Raw genomic sequence first — 24,243 nt, forward strand, 5'->3', positions numbered from 1 at the left:
CAAACAAAAACAAATGAAGAATGCCATGTGATTCCAAGGCACATACAGTTTGAGAGTCACTACTTAAAGTTTCTCTGACTTGCCCTGTTAAACCTATGAGTCAATTTTATTTCATGTCTCTCTGTTTTATCCAGCTTCTCCTTGATGTCTAATTTTCAGCCTGACAAGGAGAGGTGGGTAGAGGAGAAGCATATGTACTCAGACCTGGGACTGGGATAGCTTCTTCTTGACTGTGGGCAGTTTCTTCAGCCTACCTCCTGCCTGTGAAATGAACCCAGTGGTTCATCTGGTTGAGCTTGCTCTGTCCTTTTAAACTCTCAGGGCCTTGGGATGCCTGGGTGGCTCAGCAGTTGAGCGTCTGTCTGCCTTTGGCTCAGGGTGTGATCCCAGATTCCTGGGATTGAGTCCCACATCAGGCTCCCTGCATGGAGCCTGCTTCTCCCTCTACCTGTGTCTCTGCCTCTCTTTCTGTGTCTCTCATGAAATAATAAATAAAATATTTTCAAAAAAATTTTTTTAAGTCTCAGGGCCTTGACTCACTGTGGTCTTTCCGTCTAGAATGTTTTTCTTTTTTCTTTTTAAGATTTTATTTATTTATTCATGAGAGACATAGAGACAGAGGCAGAGGGAGAAGCAGGCTCCATGCGGGGAACCTGATGCGGGATTCAATTCCAGGACCCCAGGATCACGACCTGAGCCAAAGGCAGACACTTCACCACTTAGCCACCCAGGTGCCCCTAGAATGTTTTTCTCTCCCAACACCAACTCTCCAAAAGCCATCTAGTTATTAGTACCCTCCAAACAATCCTTCTGGAGTTTCTCAGCCCTTTTTGCTATGCCCCCAGGAATCCAGGCAAGCGTCCATTCATAAATTCAACAAATATACTGAGCTCTACTATGCACCAGGTACTGTTCTAAGGCCTGGAGATTGTGTGTCATGGAACAAACCAGATAAAGATCCTTACTCTTATGGAATCAGTATTCTAGTGATCAAGACAGACAAAAAAAAAAAAAAAACCCAAAACAAGATAGACAGTAAGTAGTAAACAAGAAAATTGTGTGTTAGAAAGGGAAACAGGAGTAGAGAGGGGTGCAGTTCCAATTTAAGCAGTGTGGTGGGAGAGCTTCATGGAGAAGATCCGGAAGGCAGGGAGAGGGAGCCATATGGCTATCCCGGGAGGAGCATGTAGCCAGAAATGCCGGGAGGTCGGAAGGAGAGGGAGAGCAAACAGACCATTGTGACTGAATCAGTTAGGTCCAGGAAGATGCGAGGCAGGTTGCGGATGACCAGATTCTATCAAGCTTTGCCACTGCTTAAATTCGGGTTTTTCTCTGAGGGGAATGGGAAGCCTTTGCAGGGTTTTAAGCAAAAGACGGACATAATTTGTTTTTACGTTTTTAACTGTCTCTCCAGTTGGCAGTGTAAAAAAATAAAAGAAAAAAGTACACTCAATAGGCTATTGCAATATTGCATCCAGGGGAGGCAGGATGGGGTCTTGGACCATGGTGGCAGGTGTAAAAGTTACAAAATTAGTATGTGTTCAAATTCAAAGTGGCGGCATTCGTTATGGCTTGCATAGAATGCATCCCTGGTCTTCTGCAGTGGGGTTTTCCAGGCTGGATTCCAGGAAAGGGCAGGGAGAGGAGGGAGGGGGATGGTTTGAGGTTACCAAGGAAACCCAGCATCGCACATCTGAGAACCTGAGCCGGCTCCGGGCCTCTAGGCCTCTGGCGCAGCAAGAATTCTGCGGCCGAGCCCACCACCCTTCCCCACTGACCATGCGCAGCCGGCCAGGTGGGAGCCTATGGAAAACCCAGGACTCTCGCCGAGCGGGACGAACGCATTCCGGGAGTCGTAGTTCTGCGCCCTTGCGCAGGCGCAGTGCCCCCTCCCCGCCCCCCCCGCCGCCGGCTTGCGCGCGCAGCTCCTGCAGGACCAGTTTCTAGAAGCTCATTGCGGTGGCGTTGGTCCTGACTGCGGGTGCGGATGCAGGTAGCGGTCGTCCGGGGCCCCTGGTGTGGGGGCCTCGGCCAGGTCGCGCGGCCCCGGGGCGCACCCGGGGGGCGGGCGGGGGGGCGCGCAGGAAGCCGGGCGAGCTCACCGTGCACCCGGGGCCGCAGCCTCCGCGGGGAGGTGGGCAGGGTCCTGAATGACGGAGCTTTTCTCCATCCCCTCCCTGCGCCTACGGTCCGGCGAGTTGGGTCCGCGGACGTTTTGGGCGGGAAAATGCCTTGATGTGGGTGCAGGTGGGGGAGCCCCGCGGTGAGTGCAGGGTGTTGAGCAGCATCCCCGGCTGCCCCCACTGGGTAGGTACAGTCGCCCCCTCCTCTCCCGGCGTGATAACCGAAACGTCTTCGGCGCCCCCCTCCCTTGAGAACTCTCCACCTGCGTCACATTTTCCGCGGAGCCTCCCTGGTAGGCTCCCTGGAGACCGGGAGCAGGTCTCAGCTCTCGCGCAGCCCCAGGTGCTCAGCGCGGCGCCAGGTACGTGGTGGGCGCCTAACGTTTGGCGAAGGAATAAGTGACGTCATGCATGCTTGTGTGCCGGGCTGTGTGCTGCTGGGAGGTGGGCAGTTACGGGTATAATAGTCGCAGGAGGTGGAGAGTGTGCTTTCACCTGCCGCACTGTAGCACATCTCAGGTTGTACGGTCCCTTCCTGCGTGCCCTCTGCGGGTGGGGACCCTGCCTCATCGGCCCCCGCGTGTGCCCACAGTGTCCTGATGTTCAGTTATTTGCAGAGTGGAAGAACGCGTGTAACACAGCCTAGGCTCTGTGCAGAAGAGCACTGGGGGATCAGAGGAAGCTTTGTACAAGAGGTGACGGTTGAAAGGAGTCAAGTTCTGAAAGATGAGGGAGAGTTTGGTAGGAGAGGGGAAGAAGGCAGGTTCCAAGGAGAGGGAACCGCTCAGTGCAGAGGATGGAAGGGGTGGAGGGTGTGTGGGATTGGAGAGAGACTTCTTTATGACTGTGGCATCCCTCAGAGGCAGCTAGAGCTCAAGGGGTGAGGTTCCTCTGAGCAGGGTCTCTAGATCATCAAGCATGGCCTTTGCATTTGAATTTTACCTTGGGACTGATGGGGAGTGATAGGACCCAGTTTTGCATGTTAGAAAGAATCCTTAGGCTGCAGTGTGAGACTGGATTGAAGAAACCTGTGCTTAGGTGGATGAAGTGAATGGACAGGTTCTTAGGAAATAAAACTGCCAGAACTTGGTTATTGATTATGTGAGAAATTTGAGGGGCAAATATGAAATCAGGCTTCTGAGTTGGGCACCTGGGTGGGAAATGTGTGGCTCTTCACTGTGGTATGTCAGGAGCAGTTGAATAAATTTGGGACTGGATTCTCTTGGAGCAGTGACCCTTTTCTCATGCCTTTTGCTTATGAGGAGTATTTAGTCTGGAGAAATTTTTCTTGGAGGGTATCTTTAGTTACCCATAAATAACTCCTCAGCTTTTCACCTACAAAAGAAAATTATTCCTTTTAATGTAGAGGTTGGGCAGGGTTGTTCTAGGCCTCTGGGTATGTTGATACATATCTGAACCAAACCAACAACAATGTTTTTAGGAGTAATAATTTGTTTTACTTACCTAACATCTCCTATTTTTTTTGACAGTTTCTGCAAAACCAGAAGCTGAATGAATGCTTGGAGCCTTTGATATTTTGCTGTCTCTAGTGCCTGTTGGTGGACTGTCCTGGTATTCAACTAGAGTCTACGGGGATTGGATTCCTGCTGCTGATACACACTGCAAGCTGTAGTACCCTTGAATAAGATGACCACCATCTCTCCAGATCCTCAGACTCTGGTCTCAAGTGAACCAAATAAGGTCCTAGGGATGGAAACTCCTGGGGATCAAGAAGCTATTCCGAGAGGAGACAGTGCTGACCCAGAGACTTTCAGACAGAGATTCAGGTGGTTCTGTTACTCAGAAGTGGCTGGACCCAGAAAAGCCCTAAATCAGCTCTGGGATCTCTGCATTCAGTGGCTGAGACCAGACATCCACACGAAAGAACAGATTCTAGAGCTTTTGGTGTTTGAGCAGTTCCTGACCATTTTGCCTGGGGAGATCAGGATTTGGGTAAAGTCACAACATCCTGAGAATAGTGAGAAGGTGGTGACCCTAATAGAGGATTTGACCCAAATGCTTGAAGAGAAGGAAGGTGAGATTTATAGATGGCAGGACTAAGGGAGAGATCGCCTCAAGGTGTGAAAGGAAACTCCCCCAAAGAAAGCAGTTGATTGCTGAAAATGAGTCTGAGTTTGGGGTTGGGAATGGCATAGGATAAGCCCCGCCTCTTACTGTGTAATCTAGGGCAAGCTATGTAACTTTTCAGAACCTTTATTTTTTTTTTTAACCTGGTGAAATGGGGTTCCAATCTGCTTAGTTTCTTGTGAGGGTTAAACATGATAAGGTATAATCCTAATTTCTTTCCTTTCTGTCTTGAGTAAGAGGGATTCTTAGAACACAGGAGAGAAGGAGATCATCTGAAATTATTTGGAGTCACAAGCATATCAACCACTCCAGGCCTCAACTTCTGCCTCCAGTGGGCAGGAGCAAGTTTCTAGATTGGGGTGCCCATATTTGTGATGATGGAAATGGTTCTGCACTATTTTGCACTTTGTGACTAGGGCAAATAAGAAATTGAATCTTAAATAGCCATATGTGGTGATCGGCTACCCTATTGAATAGTGCAGTTCCACAGCATTAGAGGAGGAATAGTTCACTTGAATTTTTTTCACTTGTATTTTTTAGATTACATTATTATACATATACAAATGTATAGGATATAAACTGAGTTGTAACATATCATTGAAAAATATTGATAAAAAGACTTGTAGGGTTGATAGCCCTTTAGGGGCATGTGGTCAACTTTGTTAAACTCCCTCTAATATGCTATAGATGTTCCAAATGTGTGTAGCGAGTTACCATAAAGTTCTCAATACATATGTGGGATAGTTTGTATTCTGCAAAAAGTTCCAAGGTGGGGAAATGCATTTACCTCCACAGAGTTAAATTGTGGTCACATAGCTAATCGGTATGTTCAACATTTGGGTTTCCTGACTTCTCTGACTTGTCTGTCCTTGCAACATGGTGCTTCTCCAAAATTAGAGCCTCTCTGTGGAAGGCTTTGCAATAAAGAAGTTCGTGAATTGATTGCTTTAGCATTCGGTAAGAACAATTTCCTTAAGAGTCCCTTCTTTCTCTCTGATTACATAATTTTGCTTCTTAATTTCTGTTGGTTGTCTAATAAGCTTGCCTAGAATTCTTTTCATAAGACAGTAAAGGATGATTTAAAAAGTACTTTATCATTATTGGAAGAAGAGCTGTTGACATCTCAGGGTATGTCATTTATTGGTATGTTCAGATTCCTCATTTTTGTCTTTAGGCAACTGCTGGTGACCTCAGAAGAGAAGTCTGTTCCTGAGACCAGCTTGGTGCTTCCATTCAATAAGCAGTTCTCTGCAAGGCATTATGCTAGGCCTAGGAAGAAAACAAATGAACTCATAAAGCAAATATGCTGTTTTACCTTAGTACATCCTTTGAATATTTTAAAAACCATCCTGTAAATTAAACACATTAAAACTGTAGGTGTGTGGATTGAATGAAATCACTTATGGTGAGCTTAGGAATTGAAAGGGTATTTTATAGAGTAGGGGAGAAGCTTGGATTTTTAAAAAAGTGTATCTGTGGCTTTTATCTCAGTTTTATTTTATTTATTTATTTATTTATTTTTTAAATCTATCTCAGTTTTAGAAAGAGTGGGAACAAATTTTTGTTTCTTCTGTACTTTTTCTCCAGAGAGACATGTATAAGAATTTCTAGTCTGAGGAATGCATTTGAAAGACTAGAGTGTTCTTTTCCCCTTCCCAGATCCAGTGTCTCAAGAGTCTGTTATTTCCCAAGAGGAGAACCCTGAAGAAAATAAAATGGTTTCTGTCCTTCGGAGAACTGAGTCCCCGGTAAGCTTCCTTTCACTGGTTTTCATTCTTAAGCGAATACTTAACTGAGCTCCTACTGAGCTCCTACGGAGTGGTATAAAGATACTAGAATAATGAAGACAGTTTCCTTCACATTCTTCACATTCTTTGAGCTCATTCTTCAGATGGTGTTTTACTTCACTTCCCAGAATTTGTCATACGTCTGATTCTAAGAAAAACAAAAAATTTATTAAAATTCTACAGTTATTCTTGATAAAATTAGTCAAGTGAGAATAGAATTTTATTTCCTTAATATAATAAAAAAATCCCTAGCTGAACGGTATTGGAAAAATAAAAAGCAGCTCTCACAATGCCTGTAAAGATAAAGATGTCTAATCATGCTGCAGTTGATGAGCTTTTGAAAGCCGATGCAGTAAGATGAGAAGGAAATGAGGTAAGTATTGGTATGTAAGAGACAAATGTGTGTTATTTGCAGATAAATGGTCTGTTTGGAAAACCTCTGAGAATCAACTGAACAACTACTAAAACTCACGGTAGTTGAGAAAAGGGGCTGGTTACAAATCAATTAGAATAATTTGTAATCGATGAATTACAAATCAGAAAAAAGTATTTTTATTTTCTTTAAAGATTTTATTTATTTATTCATGAGATACACAGAAGCAGAGACACAGGCAGAGGGAGAAACAGGCTCCCCACAGGGAGCCCGATGTGGGACTCTCTCCAGGGACCCTGGGATCACACCCCAGGCCAAAGGCAGGTGCTCAACCACTGAGCCACCCAGGCGTCCCCCAAAATTCTTTTTTTTTAAGATTTTATTTATTAGTGTGCATATGCATGCATGAGTGGCAAAGGAGAAGGAGAAGCAGGCACCCCACTGAGCAGGGAGCCCAACCCAGAGCTCAGTTCCAGAACCCTGGGATCATGACCTGAGCCAAAAACAGACGCTTTTAACGGACTGAGCCACCTAGGTGCCCCGAAAAAGAAAATCTTGTTCGCGATAGAAATTCATACCTCCCTAGTAGACTGATAATGGCTTCCCAAAATATGTCCAGTTCCTAATCCCTGGAACCTGCGGATGTTCATCCAGTGCTGAAAGACTGTATTTCTTGTGACTGTTAGGAATCTGTGACATTCAAGGATGTGGCAGTGAACTTTTCCAGAGGAGAGTGGAGGAGGCTGGAGCCTTTTCAGAAGGAGCTCTATAAGGAAGTGCTACTGGAGAACTTGAAGAACCTAGAGTTTCTGGGTAAAGCTGTCTCTTAATGATCTAATGTATAAACTGTGTATCTTTTCATCCACTATTACTGAAAGATGAGTGCTATTAACTGTATTGACTAGGTATGCAGGGATAATATGACTAATCCTAAAAGTGGGTTCTGAAAATGTACTTTTCTGCAGTGTTTTCTCCAAAAAAGAGTTTCTGCTTCATTAAGCTGGAAGTGTTGAGTATCGCTGTGCTGTCATGCAGGGCACACCTTCCCCAGTTCCTCCTCATATACCAGGATTGATGTCTATATTTGATAGCATCTTCTCTTGGGGAGCCGGAGGCTGTGTGTGAATGCTGGACCACCTTTGCCCTGTGCAGAAACAGTTATTTTTTATTCTTTTCTCTGAGCAGGCTTTCCAGTTTCCAAATTAGATTTGATTTCCCAGTTTAAGTGGGTTGAACTGCCGTGGCTGCTGGAAAAAGAAGTTTCAAAAGGCCCCAGATCAGGTGAGTTGGTGAAAAGCAGACAAATTAAAATAGTTGCTTCACCAAAATTGTTTATGAGAAGCTTTTGAAATGCCGGGTGGGCTAGATGCTAAAACAGGAAGGTGATTAGGATATACCCCCTTGCTTCCTGGAATATTCATTTTAGTGGAGAGACCATTAGTTTAGTCCTCTGAGAAGTAGATGCCAAGGCATGATTAGCTCTACCAGGGACTTCTGGGGGAGACTTGCCATGAATGAAATGGGGAGGGCTCTCAGAATATAATGTGGGTATAACACACCTGTGAATGAGATAGGAAAGGAAGGAAGGTTGGGGAGGAAGCATCTTAGACTGATGCGCGGTTTAAGAAAATTTTGGCAAGGCCAAAGAAAAGTTCCCCAGCCGGAGTGGCCCATGAGGAGTGGCCCATCAGGAGTTCTGTGTCTCACAGAAATGGGCCTGCCCAAGGGTTCCTACTCTACTTGCCATTGACTGGGAGCAGCCTGTGGGAAAGTGGCCTTGGCGTGAATCCTGGGGTGGGCATCAGAGAGCAGCTCCTGGGGCCGTTATGTGAGCACCCCAGAGTTGGAGACCTGAGAAGCGTGTTTCTGTGGATGCCAGCATACAGATACTAAAACACAAGGTGTTCGTGGGATGTGTGCTATACTAACACCTGTATGTGGGGCAGTGGGAAATGCAGGAGCGATGGCTTAATTAACACATAAGTTGAATCTTGAAGGATAAGTGGCAATTTGTCCAGCAGACAGCATGGAGAGTGTGATCTCATTTTTGTTAAAAGGAAAACAATTTATATATGCATGTATATATCTCAATATACATAGAGATTGTTTTTTTAATGTCTCAACATTAATGTTAACCCTGGTTATCTTTGAAGGATTATATTTTTTCTTCATCTTTTATCTTAAAATTTAACAATAAGCATATTAAAATTTATGTTTAAAAAATAAATTATTGCTTATATATCAATACCTTACTATTTTTTTTAATTTTAAAGAAAAAAATCAGTAATTTCACTTCACTCTATTCCATCTTAACCAAAGTCAACCTGTTGGCTGTTTTCAGTATAAATATGTGCCCCTCTTTCCTAGAAGCATCATGTAGATGTACAACTTGTTTAAAAAATTATTTACAGGGACATCTGGGTGGCTCAGCAGTTGAGCACCTGCCTTCGTTAGGCTCAGGTTGTGACCCAGGGTCCTGGTATCAAGTCCCACATCGGGCTCCCTACAAGGAGCCTACTTCTCCTTCTGCCTGTGTCTCTGCCTCTCTCTCCGTGTCTCTCATGAATAAATAAATAAAATCTTAAAAAATAAGTAAATCTTTAAAATAAATAAATAAATACAGAATTATTTACAGCAGACTGGAGAAGAAGCTCTTGACAGACAAAGCAGAATCGGTAGCTATAATTTATAAAATACTTAAGCAAAACGGTAAGGAGCGCAGTCTATTAAAAAAATGGGTGAAGACCTTGAGCAGATAGCTGACAAAAATAACTGACAAAACTAAAATTGCTGTAATCTTGAAATAAAAGTTCTAAGTCACTGGTCAACAACGAAATACACATTTAAAGCAACTGTACTGAGGTCATGATCTCGAGGTCAGGAGATTGAGCCCTTTATTGGGCTCCACACTCAAAGTCTGCTTGAGGACTTCTCTGTCTGCCCCTCCCCTCTGCTCATGCATGCGCATGTTCTTTCTCAAATAAATAAATCTTTTAAAAATGCACCGAATTTTTAATAATGGTTAATTTCTGGGGAATTGAATTTTGGGTTTCATAGTTAACTCTTTAAAAAATAGTTTTGTGACAGTGATGGTGTGATCTCATGATGAAGAGCCAAGATGAATGATGTGGTTGTTAAGTGAGTTCAGAGTTCTGAGAAGAGTGTAAATAGAGTATGGTAGTAGAGAAGGTTAGGATTTGAACCTGAGGCCCTAGGTGTTTGTGTTTGTGAAGGTGCTATGGGATTGCATTTGAGGTAGAGCAGACACTGAAAGAATAGGATTAAAAACACTGTAGTGTGGTAGGGACAGTGAATGGATGCTTGAATAGAGTGTATCCATAAGGTTGATAGGGCCAGACCGTGGTAACCTTTGAAAGTCTAGTGTATGCAATGCTATATGTCTGTGAGGTGAGGAACATCTTCTGTAAACTTGGTGCTGTTAGGCTGCTTTGAAAAGCAGTGTGGTATAGCGATCAAAAGTAGGGGCTTTGTTGTCAGACTAGATTAAAAATCTGGCTCTGTCGCTTACAATACATGTGACTTTGGACAAGCTATTTACACTCTGTGTGCCTGGTTGTCACATCCACAAAACAGGGATGATATCAGGACCTACTTTATAGGGTTGTTAGGAAGATTTTTTTTTTTTTAATTTTTATTTAGATAGTTACAGAGAGAGAGAGAGAGGCAGAGACACAGGCAGAGGGAGAAGCAGGCTCCATGCACCGGGAGCCCGATGTGGGACTCGATCCCGGGTCTCCAGGATCACGCCCTGGGCCAAAGGCAGGCGCCAAACCGCTGCGCCACCCAAGGATCCCCTGTTAGGAAGATTAAGGGAAAATACAAATACAGTGGTTGATATGGGGCCTGGATTCAATAAACATTTGCACTGTCATTTTTATTTGGAAAGAGAATAGATTGGATCTAGAGAGAGCAAGAATGAACCTATTGCAGAAATTTGAAAGGAAGGTGAGAACTTGCATTTTAATCTAACTGTAAGGCATTAACTTTTCGTTTTCCCCAATATTTTTCTTTTAAGATTATTATTAATGAGAGAGACAGAGGCAGAGACATAGGCAGAGAGAGAGAAGCAGGCTTCCCACAAGAAGCCTAATGTGGGATTTGACCCCAGGATTAAAACCTGAGCCAAAGGCAGACACTCAACCACTGAACCACCCAGGCGCCTCTCCCCAATATTTTTCTTAACCACTATACCTCGTTTCTCTGTATTACTTTTTCTTTCTCTGTTTCATAAGATTCTGAAAACCACCCAAGCCATATTCATATAATTCATAGTCCTTGCTATCTCTCTTCCTGTCTGAGTCCCAAATAGGACAGCTTCCTTTATTGCAAACAGAACACATTCTATTTGTTATTTCTTTTAGAGTGTGAACCTACAGGTGAATTGAAGGAATCCTTTCGAAATCAAGATGTTCTTCTGGATGAATCGACTTTAGATAAAATAATAGAAAGATGCTTAATGAGTGGTAATTATGGCTCCATGGGAGAGTCCCGGAAGCATGGTAGTAAGGAATATTCACAACTCGCAGTCACACAAAAGAAATCTCATGGGAGAGGCAGTAAGGGTGAGGAATTTGACCCAGAAAAGAGCCCCTTTGGAAGTAATTTCAGGCAAACCTCGGACATAATTAAACATCTGAGAGTCTACTTAAGGAAGAAATCTCGGAGGTATAATGAAGGCAAGAAGCCCTTTAGTTTTCACTCAGACCTTATTCTGAACCGCAAAGAACACACTGGAGAAAAGCCACGGAAATGTAATGAAGGCAGGAAAGTCTTAGGTCACTCTTCATCCCTCACCGAACATCAGAAACATCAGAAACATCAGAAAGTACATTTTGCAGGGAAGGCCCGGAAGTGCACTAACTGTGGGATAGCCTTTACACACAGCTCATCCTTTAAGAAAAAAAAGTCCTCTATGTGTGAAAAATGTTGGAAAATTTTAAATCGAGAAACAACCTCAGATAAAGATGAGGGAGCTGAGATGGGAGAGAAAACCCATAAATGCAGTAAATGCGGAAAAGCCTTCGGCTATAGTGCCTCACTGACCAAACACCGGAGAATTCACACAGGGGAGAAACCCTACATGTGCAATGAGTGTGGAAAAGCTTTCAGTGACAGTTCATCCCTCACGCCACATCACAGAACTCATAGTGGAGAGAAACCCTACAAATGTGATGACTGTGGAAAAGCTTTCACCCTGAGTGCCCACCTCATCAAACACCAGAGAGTTCATACTGGAGAAAAACCCTATAAATGTAAAGAATGTGGGAGACCCTTCAGTGACAGTTCATCTCTTATCCAACATCAGCGAATTCATACTGGAGAAAAACCCTACACGTGTAACAACTGTGGGAAATCCTTCAGTCACAGCTCGTCCCTTTCCAAACACCAGAGGATTCATACTGGAGAGAAACCCTATAAATGTGGGGAGTGTGGAAAAGCCTTCAGACAGAATTCTTGCCTTACTCGACATCAGAGGATCCACACTGGAGAAAAACCCTACTTGTGTAACGACTGCGGGATGACCTTTAGCCATTTTACATCCGTCATTTATCACCAGAGACTTCATTCGGGAGAAAAGCCCTACAAGTGTAACCAGTGTGAGAAAGCCTTCCCTACGCACTCACTCCTCAGTCGGCATCAGAGAATTCATACTGGCGTAAAACCTTACAAATGTAAAGAATGTGGGAAATCCTTCAGTCAGAGTTCATCGCTTAATGAGCACCACCGTATTCACACCGGAGAGAAGCCCTATGAATGTAGCTACTGTGGAGCAAGCTTCAGCCGGAGCTCGATCCTTGTAGAACACCTCAAAATCCACACTGGGAGGAGAGAGTATGAATGTAATGAATGTGAAAAGACATTTAAGAGTAACTCAGGCCTCATCAGACATCGGGGATTTCATTCTGGAGAGTAATTCTAGAAATACAGGAAAGTGGGGGGTGGGGTGGGGGTGGAATCTCATCAAATGGTCCCTTATTAAAACCCTGGGGTGCAAACTACCACAGCGTCGATTAGTAGCTACAACTTTGATGGGTTGGCAGCTGGTGAAAAACACTTTCTGCCATTCACCACTCTTCAGCAGATCATAATTAAGGTTGGTAAAGTCATGTGGAAAATGAAGAAAGCAGGATGAGATGTGCAATGATTCTGAAAGGCCAAATGCAAATTTAAAAAGCAAGAGGAGGCTCACAGGACCCACCCAAGAACCTCTACTTCTGGAGAAGGGGTCTTCTTCATATAATCCTTGCTTCTAGCAAGAACTGGGCCCGAGTCCTAACCTGGGTTCTGGGTTCTGTCCCCAGTCTGCCAGCCAACTCACTATATAACCTTGGGCACATCATTTGACGTTTCTAAGTTTGAGTTTCTTTACTGGTGGAATGAAGGGGGTGGGGCTCACGATTTCTAAGTTTACCTCTGATCCCCTATGAAGCTGTGGGAATAAGCTAAACACGTTTGGTTCATTGGAAGTTTCAAGTTTCTCTAGTAGGAAAGTACTCATTTAAGATTCTGGACTTCTAGCTTAGTGAGAATGCAGTATACTCTGAATGCCTGATGCTGGAATCCCAGAATATCAACAGGAAGGAGTCGGAGGAGCTCACACGGGTGTGTCTTCAGGGAATGTTCTCACTGGACAAAGTCCCCCAACCTGTTTTTCCCTCTGGGCTGTGACTGAGGGGATTAGGAATCTAGAGGACACATATTGGAGCCATCTCAGCCATGAGGGTACCAGTCCTGGGAAAGTAGGTTGGGGGCTGGGGAGGGGGGCGGGTGGGAGGAAACGGGTGCTGAAAACAGAGCTATTCTGGATGGATTATCTTTTACAAAATAGAATTCTATTTTTTTAAGAGTTTGCGTATCCCAAGCACAGCCCCCCCGTAATCGGAGTGGAAACGTGTATGGTGACAAAGCTCACAAGTTAAGACTGGGCCGTTGGATATGTGTTGGTTGGTCTGCATGGTAAGGGGTGTGTGTGTGTGCGTAACTAGTTGTCACTACTTAAAAATTAGGAGATTTCATACCAAAAAAAAAAGGCTTGCCTTGAAAAATTATAAGGGCTGACACCCCTGGCCCATATTTTTAGTGGAGTAGTCAGCTGGTTTGGGGTAGCAGCTGCTACCTTTACACAGGGAATCTAATCCACTCTTCTACTGGCCTAGTTCTCTAATTTATAGGACCTGACTTGCCCCATTTCGGAAACCTGATACTATGATCTCCTGCCATCTGGAGAGTATGCAGTCTAAGGTCTAAGGAGACTCCATTGATAGTAAAAATCAGAAGACTGTACAAATCCCACAAAATTACTTTGTCAGTTAAATGTTTTGTTGTGAAAGTAGACCTGAAAAAGAGAGTGAGCAGATATTTGTGGATTATTTCTTCTGAATCCCATTGGTCGGGTGTGAATACTTTTTCTGACTGAAAAAGGAATGAAAACCCTGAGTCAGGTTTAGATCTCAAGTCTTTGGGTTCTGGAGGCACCATACAATATGGTACCAAAAAGTTCCTAAAGTTGAAACTTGAGGGCGCTCCTAGATAAATGAGAAGGAAAACAGAGAACTTGGGGCTTATGGAAGGGAAGAGATCCTTAATGCTGATCGGAGACTCAGCAATATTTGCTGTGATTTAATAGGTTTGTGATGCTACCTCTGGATAATGCTTTTGGTTTCTTCCCAATACCCCAACTCCCCAACCCTCACCCCCCATCCAAAAGCTTGTGGTTCAGACACTGCTGTGTGGTAAACAGATCTGCGTAGTTACTGCTAAACGGACCAACCAGAGACATTCTAGCCATGAAAGGAATGTGGCTTATGAGAATCCTTCATCCTGGTCTATGTTTTTTTCTGAGCGTATATAAACCCTGGTGGGTTTTTTCCCAAAAAGATACAATTTATAGAGAGAAATGTGTAAAATTCTTGAGGCATGTTCCATGATGTTTACTGATTACATCCTCCAGCATTCATAAGAGGATGTTTTATACCAGTATCAGTTGGGTATCTGGAACATAGGGGTTTTCCTTAACAAGTTTATCTGGGTGTAAATTACCTATAAAAGTCATTTCAAGTGTACAATTCAGTGACTGTTGGCAGATCCACTGAGTTATACAGTCATCACCATAATCCATTTTCGGAACATTTTACCACCTCAGTAAGATCCCCATTCCCACACCTAGTCTCAGGCAACCACTCACCAGTTTACACTCTTGTCTCTGTAGAGTTGCCTTTTCTGGACATTTTATACAAATGGGATCGTATGTGGTCTTTTGTTTTTCGTTTATGTATTTTCTAAATGTGTGTTGTAGCAAATCAGTCCTTTATTTTTATTATTAAATGATACCCTATTTTAGGGGTACACCATATCTTGTCCATTCACCAGTTGAAGGACATTTGGGTTGTTTACAGTTTTTGGCTGTTAAAAATAATGCTGCTTTGAACATTGACGTGTAAGTCTTTCTGTAGACACATCTTCATTTTTCTTAGGTAGACGCCTGAGTGGCTGGCTCTTATGGTAAGTTTTTGTTTAACTTTTTAAGAAATTGCCAAATTGTTTTCCAAGTGAGTACATCGTTTTTCATTCTGAACAGCGCTGTATGATCCCCTATAATCTGGGAAATACATATCTTGAAATCTAAAGAGACTCCGTTGATAATAAGTAAAATTCAGGAGAAGAACGTTAAAAAATCCTACAGAGTGACTTTTCAGTTAAGTTTTCTTTGTGAAATTAGACCTCAGAGGAATACAGTGTGCAGACATTAGAGGATTATTTCTTGAGAATTTCATTGGCAGAGTCTGAATGATTTCTAAATGAAAAGGGTACTAAAGCCCTGAGTCCAGTTTCTCTGCATCCTTACCAGCCCTTGTTATATTGTCTTTCTCATTAGTGTCCCAAGGGTTGAAATGGTATCTCTTTCTGGTTTTAATTTGCATTTCCCTGATGGCTAATAATGTGGAGAATCTTTTCGTGTCGTATTTTTTTTATTCTATGTAAAAGTCCTTTCTCCAGTAAACTCTCTAAGTACTAGCCACAGGAGAGCATCCTCAAACCCGGCTTCACGATATTTATCAAAAGCTCAATAACTGCTTATGTATGCTTGCCAAAAGGATATTTGATGTGGGCCATCACCTAAGTACTTAAATTCATTTTTTATATCCTATCAGATCATCAAGAGATTCTAAACTTCTTTTGATCCCTTACAGAATTGTTTGTATTAACCAGTATTTGACTTAATACCGTGTATGTACATTGACAGATGTTAAAATCAGCCCTTTAGCACATTCTACTTTAAAATGAAGACCTTGCTTTTAAAAATGTTTCTTCTTAATGAGTTTCTACTGAAGAAACTTCTTTCAGGTCACAGGACAAGATAAAGCTTCTCCTGTCAGTGAATCTACTTTTATTTTACTTATTTATGAATTCATTTTTAATGTGGTAAAACATACATAAAATGTACATTTTAACTCTTTTGGGATTCCAACTCTGTGGCCTGAAGTATATTCATGTTGTGTGATCATCCCTACTGTGTATCTCCAGAACTTTCTGTCATCCCAAACTAAAACTCATTAAACACTAAGCCCTCATGCTGTCCTGCCCCCCACCCCTGGAGACGACTATTCTTTCTCTTTCTCTGAACTTGAATATTCTAGGTACCTCATATGAATGGAATCATTGAATATATTTGTCCTTTTTGCGTCTGGCTTCTTTCACTTAAAGTCAGAATTTCATTCCCTTTTTAAGGCTGAATAGTATTCATTGTATGCATATACCATCATTCATTCATTCATCCATCAGCAGACATTTGGGTTATTTCCACCATCTCGGCTACTCTTAGTGGTATAAAATAGCAAGAGTCCCTGTTTTCACTTCTTCACAGATGTTACTGGCATCTAAAATGGAGACTCTTTTCCAGAAGGTTTTCCGCTTACTTCCCCTAGATCCCGTAGACGAATCACTGTCTATGGCAGCTATAGCCTTACAAAATGTATTTCTTAGACGACGTAGAAGTTGAAATCAGTCCTTGATGCAGGGGCTGCAGAGTTGGATACCAGTGACGAAAACCAGTCTCGTTCATCTTCATCAGAGCCCTTGGGTGACCAGGTAAATTACTGTGAGCAGTAATATTTTGAAAGGAATTTTTTTTTTTTTTTTTGAGCAGTAGGTCTCAATAGCGGGCTCATGAAATTTAGTAAAAACCATGTTGTAAACAGATGTGTTGTCATCCAGGTTTTGCTCCAAGTGTAGAGCACAAGCAGAGAAGATTTGGCACAAGCCTTGAGGGCCCGGGGGTTTTCAGAGTGGTAAGTTAGCTTTGGTTGCAACTTCAAAGTCACCAAGCGCATTAGTCCCCAGCAAGAGCCTTTCCTTTGAGGCCAGGCGCTGGCGTCTCTCTGGTTAGGAAAGTCCTAGATGACGTTTTCTTATAAGGCTCTTCTGTCTACACTGAAAATCTGTTGTTTGGTGCAGCCACCTTCGCTAAGTAACTAGATCTGCTGGGTAATTTGCAGCTTCTACATCAGCACTGGTTGCTTTAGTGTTTTACGTTACGAAGGTGCCTTCTTTCCTTAAATTTCAACGAACCAACCCCTGCAATCTTCGAATTTTTCTTCACAGCTTCCTCACATCTCTCCGCCTTCACAGAATTCAGGAGAGTTAGGGCCTCACTCTGGATGAGGCTTTGGCATAAAGGGACTGTAATGATCGGTTTGATCTTCTCTCCAGACTTTCTCCCTATCACCAGCAGGGGTGTCTTGCTTTCTTAGCATTCGTGTGTTCATTGGAGCAGCACTTTTAATTTTCTTCGGAAACGTTTCGTTTTGCGTTCACGACTTGGCTGGCTGACTCGAGAAGCCTAGCCTTTGGCCCGTCAGCTTTTGACCTGCCTTCCTTCCGAAGACGGATCGATTTGGGTTTTGGATTTAAAGTGAGACATGTGTGACTCTTCCTTTCACTTGAACTTGAACACTGGGGGGGCCATTGTCGGGTTAGGAACTGGCCTCCTTTCAGTATTGTTGTTTCTCCGGGAATAAGGACGCCCGAGGGGCGGGAGCGAGACCTGGAGGCGGGGTGGGGGTGTCGGTGGAGAGTCAGAACGTGCACATTTATCAGTTAAGCTCACTGTCTTCCACGAGTGTGCTTGGTGGTGCCCCAAAGCGCTAGTCGTAGCGTCAAGGCTCCCAGATCACAGGACACCGTGGCAGGTGGAGTGGTGGCTGAAAAGCTTGAAATACTGTGAGAATTCCCAAAACGTGACCCATAAAGGGAGCAGATGCTGTTGGGGAAAATGATGCCAACGGACTTGCCCAACACAAGGTTGCCACAAACCTTCAACTTGTGCGTTTGAAAAAAAAAAAACAAAACACCACACGCACAGTAGCTGAAGCACAATGACGCCAGATCTGCCTCGCTCCGTTTTTGCAAATGCCCCCCCCCGCCGCATTAACGCTTGGTGGTGCAGGACGGCGGGCCACGCTGTAGACGCGCAGGCTGGGCGTGAGGCCGGCGTGTGGAGCGCGGGCGGGCTGCGAGTCCCGGGGGGGTGGCAGCTAGTCCCCCCCCCACACCCCCCGGACCTGGTCGGTGCTGCCGGGAGGGGAAACCTCGTGGAGCGCCCGGGCACAGCCTGAAGCCTGGGGGTAGGGGTCCGCTGCCCGCCTTCCCGCCGCTGGTCGGGTCCCCCGGGCCGGCCCTTCTGACGAGTGTGTGTGTGTGATTCCCCGGGCGGCGGAGAGCCGCTGGAGGTTGTGTGTGCACGCGCTACCTGAGAGGGACGCTGCCTGTGAGCACGCGTGCGTGTGTGCATGTGCTGCCAGAGAGGGACGCTACCTGTGAGCGCGTGCGCGAGCATATGTGTACGCGGTACCTGAGAGGGACGCTGAGACACGACCTGTGAGCGCGCATGCGTGGGTGCGTGTGTGCACACGCTACCTGAGAGGGACGCTACCTGAGACGCTACCCGTGAGCGCGTGTGCGAGCATATGTGTACGCGCTACCTGAGAGGGACGCTATCTGTGAGGGACGCTACCTGTGAGGGACGCTACCTGTGAGGGACGCTACCTGAGAGACCTCTGCTTTCGTTGTTTTTGTTCCGTGTCTTCCTCCGAGCTGTTCCTCTGACGTGGAGGAGCCGCTTGATGAAACATTTGAAGGTCTTGAAAATTCGCCGTCAGAAACCTGTGGTCCGCCGTGCGGCGCGCTGAGGGGTCTCCTTCAGGTGGCGGCGTGGACGTCCCCAAAGGCCTGCCCCAAGGAAGCTTCCCCCAAACCCGGGCCCTCGCGGGGCGCCCCCGCCCCGCCCCCCCCTCCCCGAGTCGGTCTGCCGCGCAGGAAGTCGGGAACCCCTAGCGAAGTATTTTCCACGCTGAGAAGGTGCGTGGGATCTGCCTGCCGGACTCGCTCGGTCCTAGGGTCGGCGCTGCGGGTTGGAGAGCGCCGGTGCCTCTCCTCGGGGCCTGCGGCCGGCGGTGCCCGAGACGTGCTAGTCTGTGAGGCCCGCCAAGAAGAGCCGCCGCTCTGCAGCCGCGATGAGCGGGCGCGTGGCCCCTGGTTTCTTCTGCTTCCAAGTATCTTCATTTTCTCACTTGATCCGCCCGCCTCACCAGAAGCTTCCTTTCGCTCTCGAAGCCTCTCCAAGACCCTTGGTTTGAAGGTTTTGTTGAGCACGTGTGACCCCTGGGCTTCCCCAGCTGCATTCTCGCTTGGTTGGCTTTATTCCTTTGGCTGGGCCTTAACTTTTCTGTTTCTTCGTACGCCTTGTGATTCTCTTCATTGAAAACTTGACATTTGAATCTTCTAGTTTGGTAGCTCTGGAGATGAGGCTTTCCCTCTATTCAGAGTTTATGGTCTTTTTGATTTCTAGGGTGCCTCTGTGCTGGGGAGCAGTCTGTGGCGAATGCTTAAATTTTTCCAGCTCGATTTCCCTGGGCAGAGGCTGTGGTTTTCTAAATTCTCCCATACGTGATTTTTTTTTTTTTTTTTTATCATTGTCCAAAAAACCAGGTGCTGTCCCTTAAATCCTCTGGAAGCTATTTCAGCGGGTGGGGGTGGGAAGAGTGGCGGCTGCCTTCTGTGTCTGCTCTTCCTTCATGATCCGAAGCAGCCACCCCCAGTCAGAACCCAGAACTCCAGCGCTTAGAGGCAAACGTTTTATTTTATTTTATTTTATTTTATTTTATTTTATTTTATTTTATTTTATTTTATTTATGAAAGACACAGAGAGAGAGGCAGAGACACAGGCAGAGGGAGAAGCAGGCTCCATGCAGGGATCCCGACGTGGGACTCGATCCCGGGTTTCCAGGATCAAGCCCTGGGCTGAAGGTGGCGCTAAACCACTGAGCCACCCAGGGATCCCGAGGCAAAGGCTTTAAATCCTACCCTAAGCTCCAGCAAGTAAACTAGGGCCGTGGGCTTCATCTGGGCGCCAGTAGAGGCTGGGTGGCTCCTGGCGTCCTGGAGGCTGACCTCTACCGCTGATCAGTCAGGGTCTCCGCTGGGATCTAGAACTCTGACTCCAGAGTAATCACTAGATAGACACCTGCTTCCAGTACAACTGTTGTCTAGCTGGAGAGATGGATTCCTGGCGCTACTTACTCCCCCATCTTCCCCGACATCACTTCCTCCATGTCTTTGGAATTTATCTTGCTTTCTGGAAAATCTTTTCAGTTTTATCCCCTGACTCTACTACTAAATGTTTTATTGTTGTTGTCACAGTAATTCTAAGTGTATTTTCTGATTCTCTGTTCTCTTTTTATAATCTCTTTTATTTCATGGGTGATTTTTTTTTTCCTCTTCATGGGTGATTTTTTTTTCCCTCTGTGGATGCTAATATAGTGTCTTTCCATGTTTTTCTGCTCCCTGCATTATCTGTCTTTCCTTTGAGTTGTTTTTCACCTGTTTTCTCTCTTTCACATTGGAGGCTTTCCTCAAATTTCTGGCAATCTTCGTTCTCTTTTAAGAAGACGGCTCTAAAAAGCTGACTGGAAGGTGTTTAGGTGTTTTCATTACTGCAGCACTATCCAAGGAGCATACTGTGAGCCACATACGTAATTTCAGATTTTCTAGTAGCTACTTTTAAAAAGCAAAGCAGATGAAGTTAACAATACATTTTATTTTACCCAAGAGAGACAAAATATTATTTCAACATATTTTAACCAGTGTAAAAATTATTGTGAAATAATTATCATTATTATTTCATGAGGCATTTTATGTTATGTTTTGCATTGTCTTCAAAACCCAGTGTGTTTTATAAAAGTTGTAGCAGTTCATACACTGAATTACTTGATCCATATTTAGATTTATAAAACTTAGTGTTTAAAAGTAGGTTCACATGGTTCTTCCAAACATATCTTGTTATTCTAAATATGCTTAAAGTTTTCCAGTAACTGGACCAAATTACCAAAGTAATTCAAAGGAATTACTTTACTCTGATACTTGCATCCACATTGACAAAACAGTTCATCTTTCTTATTAGAAGAATTGATTTTGAAGCAAAAGCATATCATTTAGAAAACTGTTTGTTCAAGTAAATTCACTAACTCTTATATCATCTCAGTATTATTAACAGCAAATTTAGCATAAAGTAGTGCATAAAATGGAAACAAAACTAAATTTATCCATATCAACAAACCAGTACTTTCATTTGTCTTATTTTATTTTTTGTAGCTAACTTATGTAAGATGCTGCTGATTACATTTAAAATTTGTATATTGACCCAATGTTAGAAAAATATGTACAATTGTCATTTTTTATTTGTATCATGAAATATTTGTTTTAACTAAAGTATTTCACCTAAGTAGGTACAAGTTTTTCCTGTTCTAAGGAGCTTCAAAATTAGCATATTCATATGCAGTGTTATGTTAAGGAGAATTCTTGCTCTGCCACTTTTTGTCTTTGGTTTTTGAATATATGGCAGGCATTCCTTTGTTTTAAGAAAACCTTGAATTGGAATTTTTTTTTTTTGAATTGGAATTTCTAGTACAGGGAATCTTTGTAAAAATTCTTTTATAACTCAACCAAGGAACATTAGTAAAAACACAAGATCACTAAAAAATATTCTCTTCACCAGTTCCCTAACCTGGCAATGAATATTTTATAGCATTTGCACATACATACTGAAGAATTTTAACATCTGTATTCATGACTCTTTCTAGAGTCTGCTTTAGAAAACCGAACACAAATATTTTCAATAGTTACCAGACAGTGAAACAAAAGAATGAGGGAAACATCATTCTCTTGCTTTAAAATTCCAGTACTTTTGGTCTTTTGACAACATAGTTGGAGTCTCATCATAGAAACTAATTTTTCTATGTCTAGCTGAAATTCTTCCAACAGATGAGAAAATGTCAAAAACACCTGTCATGAGTTTGAGTTTTTAGGCAATGAATTGACATTTCTTCATAAATTTGGATGTTCTTTGAGACAGAATGTACCAAAATTTTCAATGGGAACTGTCTTATGTGACTCATCTAAAAGTAAATACTTGCAACTTTTCAATTTGTGAGTCAATTAATCTTTATTAGTATTAGAAATTTCTTGTATTCTGTGAACAACATTGTTTAGAGGGTTAATTGAAAAGTTCGATTTTTGTAAATGTCTTCAAGTCTTATAATTTTCTAACGAAATTACCATAACTAAAATGATAATTTCATCATCTCTCCGCCTAAGATTCTTTGTATGTGTGTGTTCAAGAATTCAAGTATTGTAGAGTTGGCCAAATTTACAAGCTCAGCAATGCTGTTAAACTTTTTTTTTTTATGGAAATTACTCATTTCATGTGACCGTTTTGTGGGTTTTTTTGACTGTTAGAATACTTATCGAACTAACTAGATCGTTGCTGAAAATGACAAATACTAGCTGTTGTCTTAAATATTGTCTACAGTATTGAACACTTTTGTATACAACAAACAGCTTTTTCATTTTGCTGTGCCTGCAGTAAGTTGCAATCGCCATTCATCATCGAATGTGCACTCTACCCCCACCCCCTTTTCTCTTGATTGTACTAGTTGTAGTACTGGCTTCTGTAGTGAACTGAATTCTGCCTCAGTAATATGCCTTCGTTTAAAATTTAAATATTTTCCCGTATTTTTTTAATCTAGAAAATAATTATAATTAAAATAGCATCTCAGTTGATGATTATGATTTGCATAGGTATCACTGTAACTTGTGCTGTCTACCTTGGTATACTTGAACTTGTGCTAACCACATAAAATATCCAAGTAAACACATCGTGATGTTATCTCAGTGCATAGAAGAAAATCATCTGAACCAAATCAATCTGTTGATAGTGCCTAGATTGGTGAAGTGTTTATCTGTAATACTAGAACTAATGCACGTTCCTGTACAAGCATTACAGTACAGCAACATCCTATGCGATGCAACAGTTAAAGTGAATTGTAGTTCTATGAAAACAATAAAGTTGTGTTGAATGGGAAAATGTTGACTCTGCTTCTGTTTTTTATATCTCAAAATGCGGCACCCTTCATGCCTGCGGTTCTCAGCAGCCTTATGTAGCTGCCACATTGGACAACACAGAGTCAGAGTAAGCTGTGCTGCTAGCCAGGGAGCCCAACAGATCAAAGGGGGCTTAACTGAGTAACAGTTAATTTCCCAGACAGGCTTCCTGCATTTTGTTGCATTCCTGCATTTTGTTGCATTCCAACATTTTTGTAGGTATGCCATCTGGAGGCCTCAGAGGCAAAGAAAGAAGAACGATAGCATTTTACAATGTAAATTTTACTTAAACACTAACCTGGAAACAGCTTAGAACCGTGGGTCCCCACTGGGTGCCAACGTGTCCCAGGTTACTGTAGAGAGTTTTCCTAGGACATTTTAAATTTTAGGAAAACACAGCTATCGCTAATGGGCAAAGCCCCAACTCCTATCGTTTGGGCCTATTTAGCAAATGGGACAATTAGGTATTTCTTAGCTAACTGTGCCTAGAGGCACTGTGAAAAGATGATTATGGTGCTAAGAATGCTCTAACCAAGAAACTGGGAACGTGGCTTAGAAATCCCTTTTCTCTTCTTCCACTGGCCAGAATTGGGTTCCCCCTCATTGTGAGCATGGATTGCTCCAGCCACAACTTCTAATCACTCTGTCCTTTCCTTCCACCACCCCCTCCCCTCCACCCCACATACCTTCTATTCCTAAGGGAGGCAATCCAAAGTCTGTTGATCAGTGTTTCCACCTGGAAGTCCAGGGTCTCTGGGTTAGAAGCCTGAGAACATGGGAGCAGCAGGTTAACTTGTGGGCTTCACAGGATGATTGGGTGTTCACTGAGTTCACTTTGAGGACCCCAAAGGTCAGTGTCTGTCATTTATCCTTGGAGCAGTGTAATTTCTCCAGAAGGATCTGTAGTTTTCCAGAGAGGGAGCTCATCTGCCAGGGCCTATATACGTGGCTGTCGTGGATGAGGTGGAAGAAAGCGTCATGGCAGGATGGGAGTTGGAGTTCACCCCACCTTATACAGACTTCCACTTAACCTGTTTTCAACCTGACACCTCATTTCCGCCTTCCTCCAGGCCAAGGGGACCCAAGTTAACCTCTCAGGTTCCACTTGGTGAAAGACTATTTCAGTTTTCTGTGGGGGGTAATGGAGGGAAGGGTAGGAGTGCCATTGTGAGCCAAACTGTTTTTTACACATATTTTCAAGCGCTGTCTTTTTAGCTCCGCAATTTTTTCCCCACTTGCAGAGTATCTGATGCCTCCACCTCCCAAATCTTTGTAGGTGTCCTTGGTACCCTTTGAAGGAAAGCAGTTGTGCTTTTTTCCCCCTGTGCTGTCAATAAAAGTTCCTTTAAATGATAGGTGCCTTCATACAATGTTCTTTGCGGTTACATGTATTTCTTAATTTTTTTTTTTTATT

General features: G+C 43.5%; 1 protein-coding gene across 4 annotated transcripts; it reads left to right on the top strand.

Moving 5' to 3' along the window:
• Nucleotides 1-1,859: 1,859 nt before the first annotated feature.
• On the top strand, nt 1,860-22,812 carry ZNF483 (zinc finger protein 483). 4 transcript variants are annotated; one of them, XM_072842335.1, is made up of 6 exons: nt 1,860-1,993; nt 3,614-4,158; nt 5,871-5,959; nt 7,058-7,184; nt 7,557-7,652; nt 10,754-22,812. In XM_072842335.1, the coding sequence occupies exons 2-6, from the start codon at nt 3,771-3,773 to the stop codon at nt 12,304-12,306; spliced, it is 2,253 nt and encodes a 750-aa protein (XP_072698436.1). In that variant the 5' UTR covers nt 1,860-1,993; nt 3,614-3,770; the 3' UTR covers nt 12,307-22,812. The 4 variants fall into 4 exon arrangements, with proteins under 4 accessions (XP_072698436.1, XP_072698438.1, XP_072698437.1 ...); XM_072842337.1 differs by having other exon boundaries at nt 1,923-1,981; XM_072842336.1 differs by lacking the exon at nt 1,860-1,993 and adding an exon at nt 2,147-2,485.
• The last annotated feature ends 1,431 nt before the right edge of the window (nt 22,813-24,243 follow it).

Source organism: Canis lupus, chromosome 10, assembly GCF_048164855.1.
Source record: "Canis lupus baileyi chromosome 10, mCanLup2.hap1, whole genome shotgun sequence".
Taxonomy (NCBI): domain Eukaryota; kingdom Metazoa; phylum Chordata; class Mammalia; order Carnivora; family Canidae; genus Canis; species Canis lupus.

Excerpts from the sequence above, each read along its gene's own strand:
- ZNF483 (XM_072842335.1), top strand. The coding sequence starts at position 3,771 with ATGACCACCATCTCTCCAGATCCTCAGACTCTGGTCTCAAGTGAACCA. Across the intron at positions 5,960-7,057 it reads TTCGGAGAACTGAGTCCCCG|GAATCTGTGACATTCAAGGA; the intron begins GTAAGCTTCCTT and ends TGTGACTGTTAG. Across the intron at positions 7,653-10,753 it reads TTCAAAAGGCCCCAGATCAG|AGTGTGAACCTACAGGTGAA; the intron begins GTGAGTTGGTGA and ends TATTTCTTTTAG.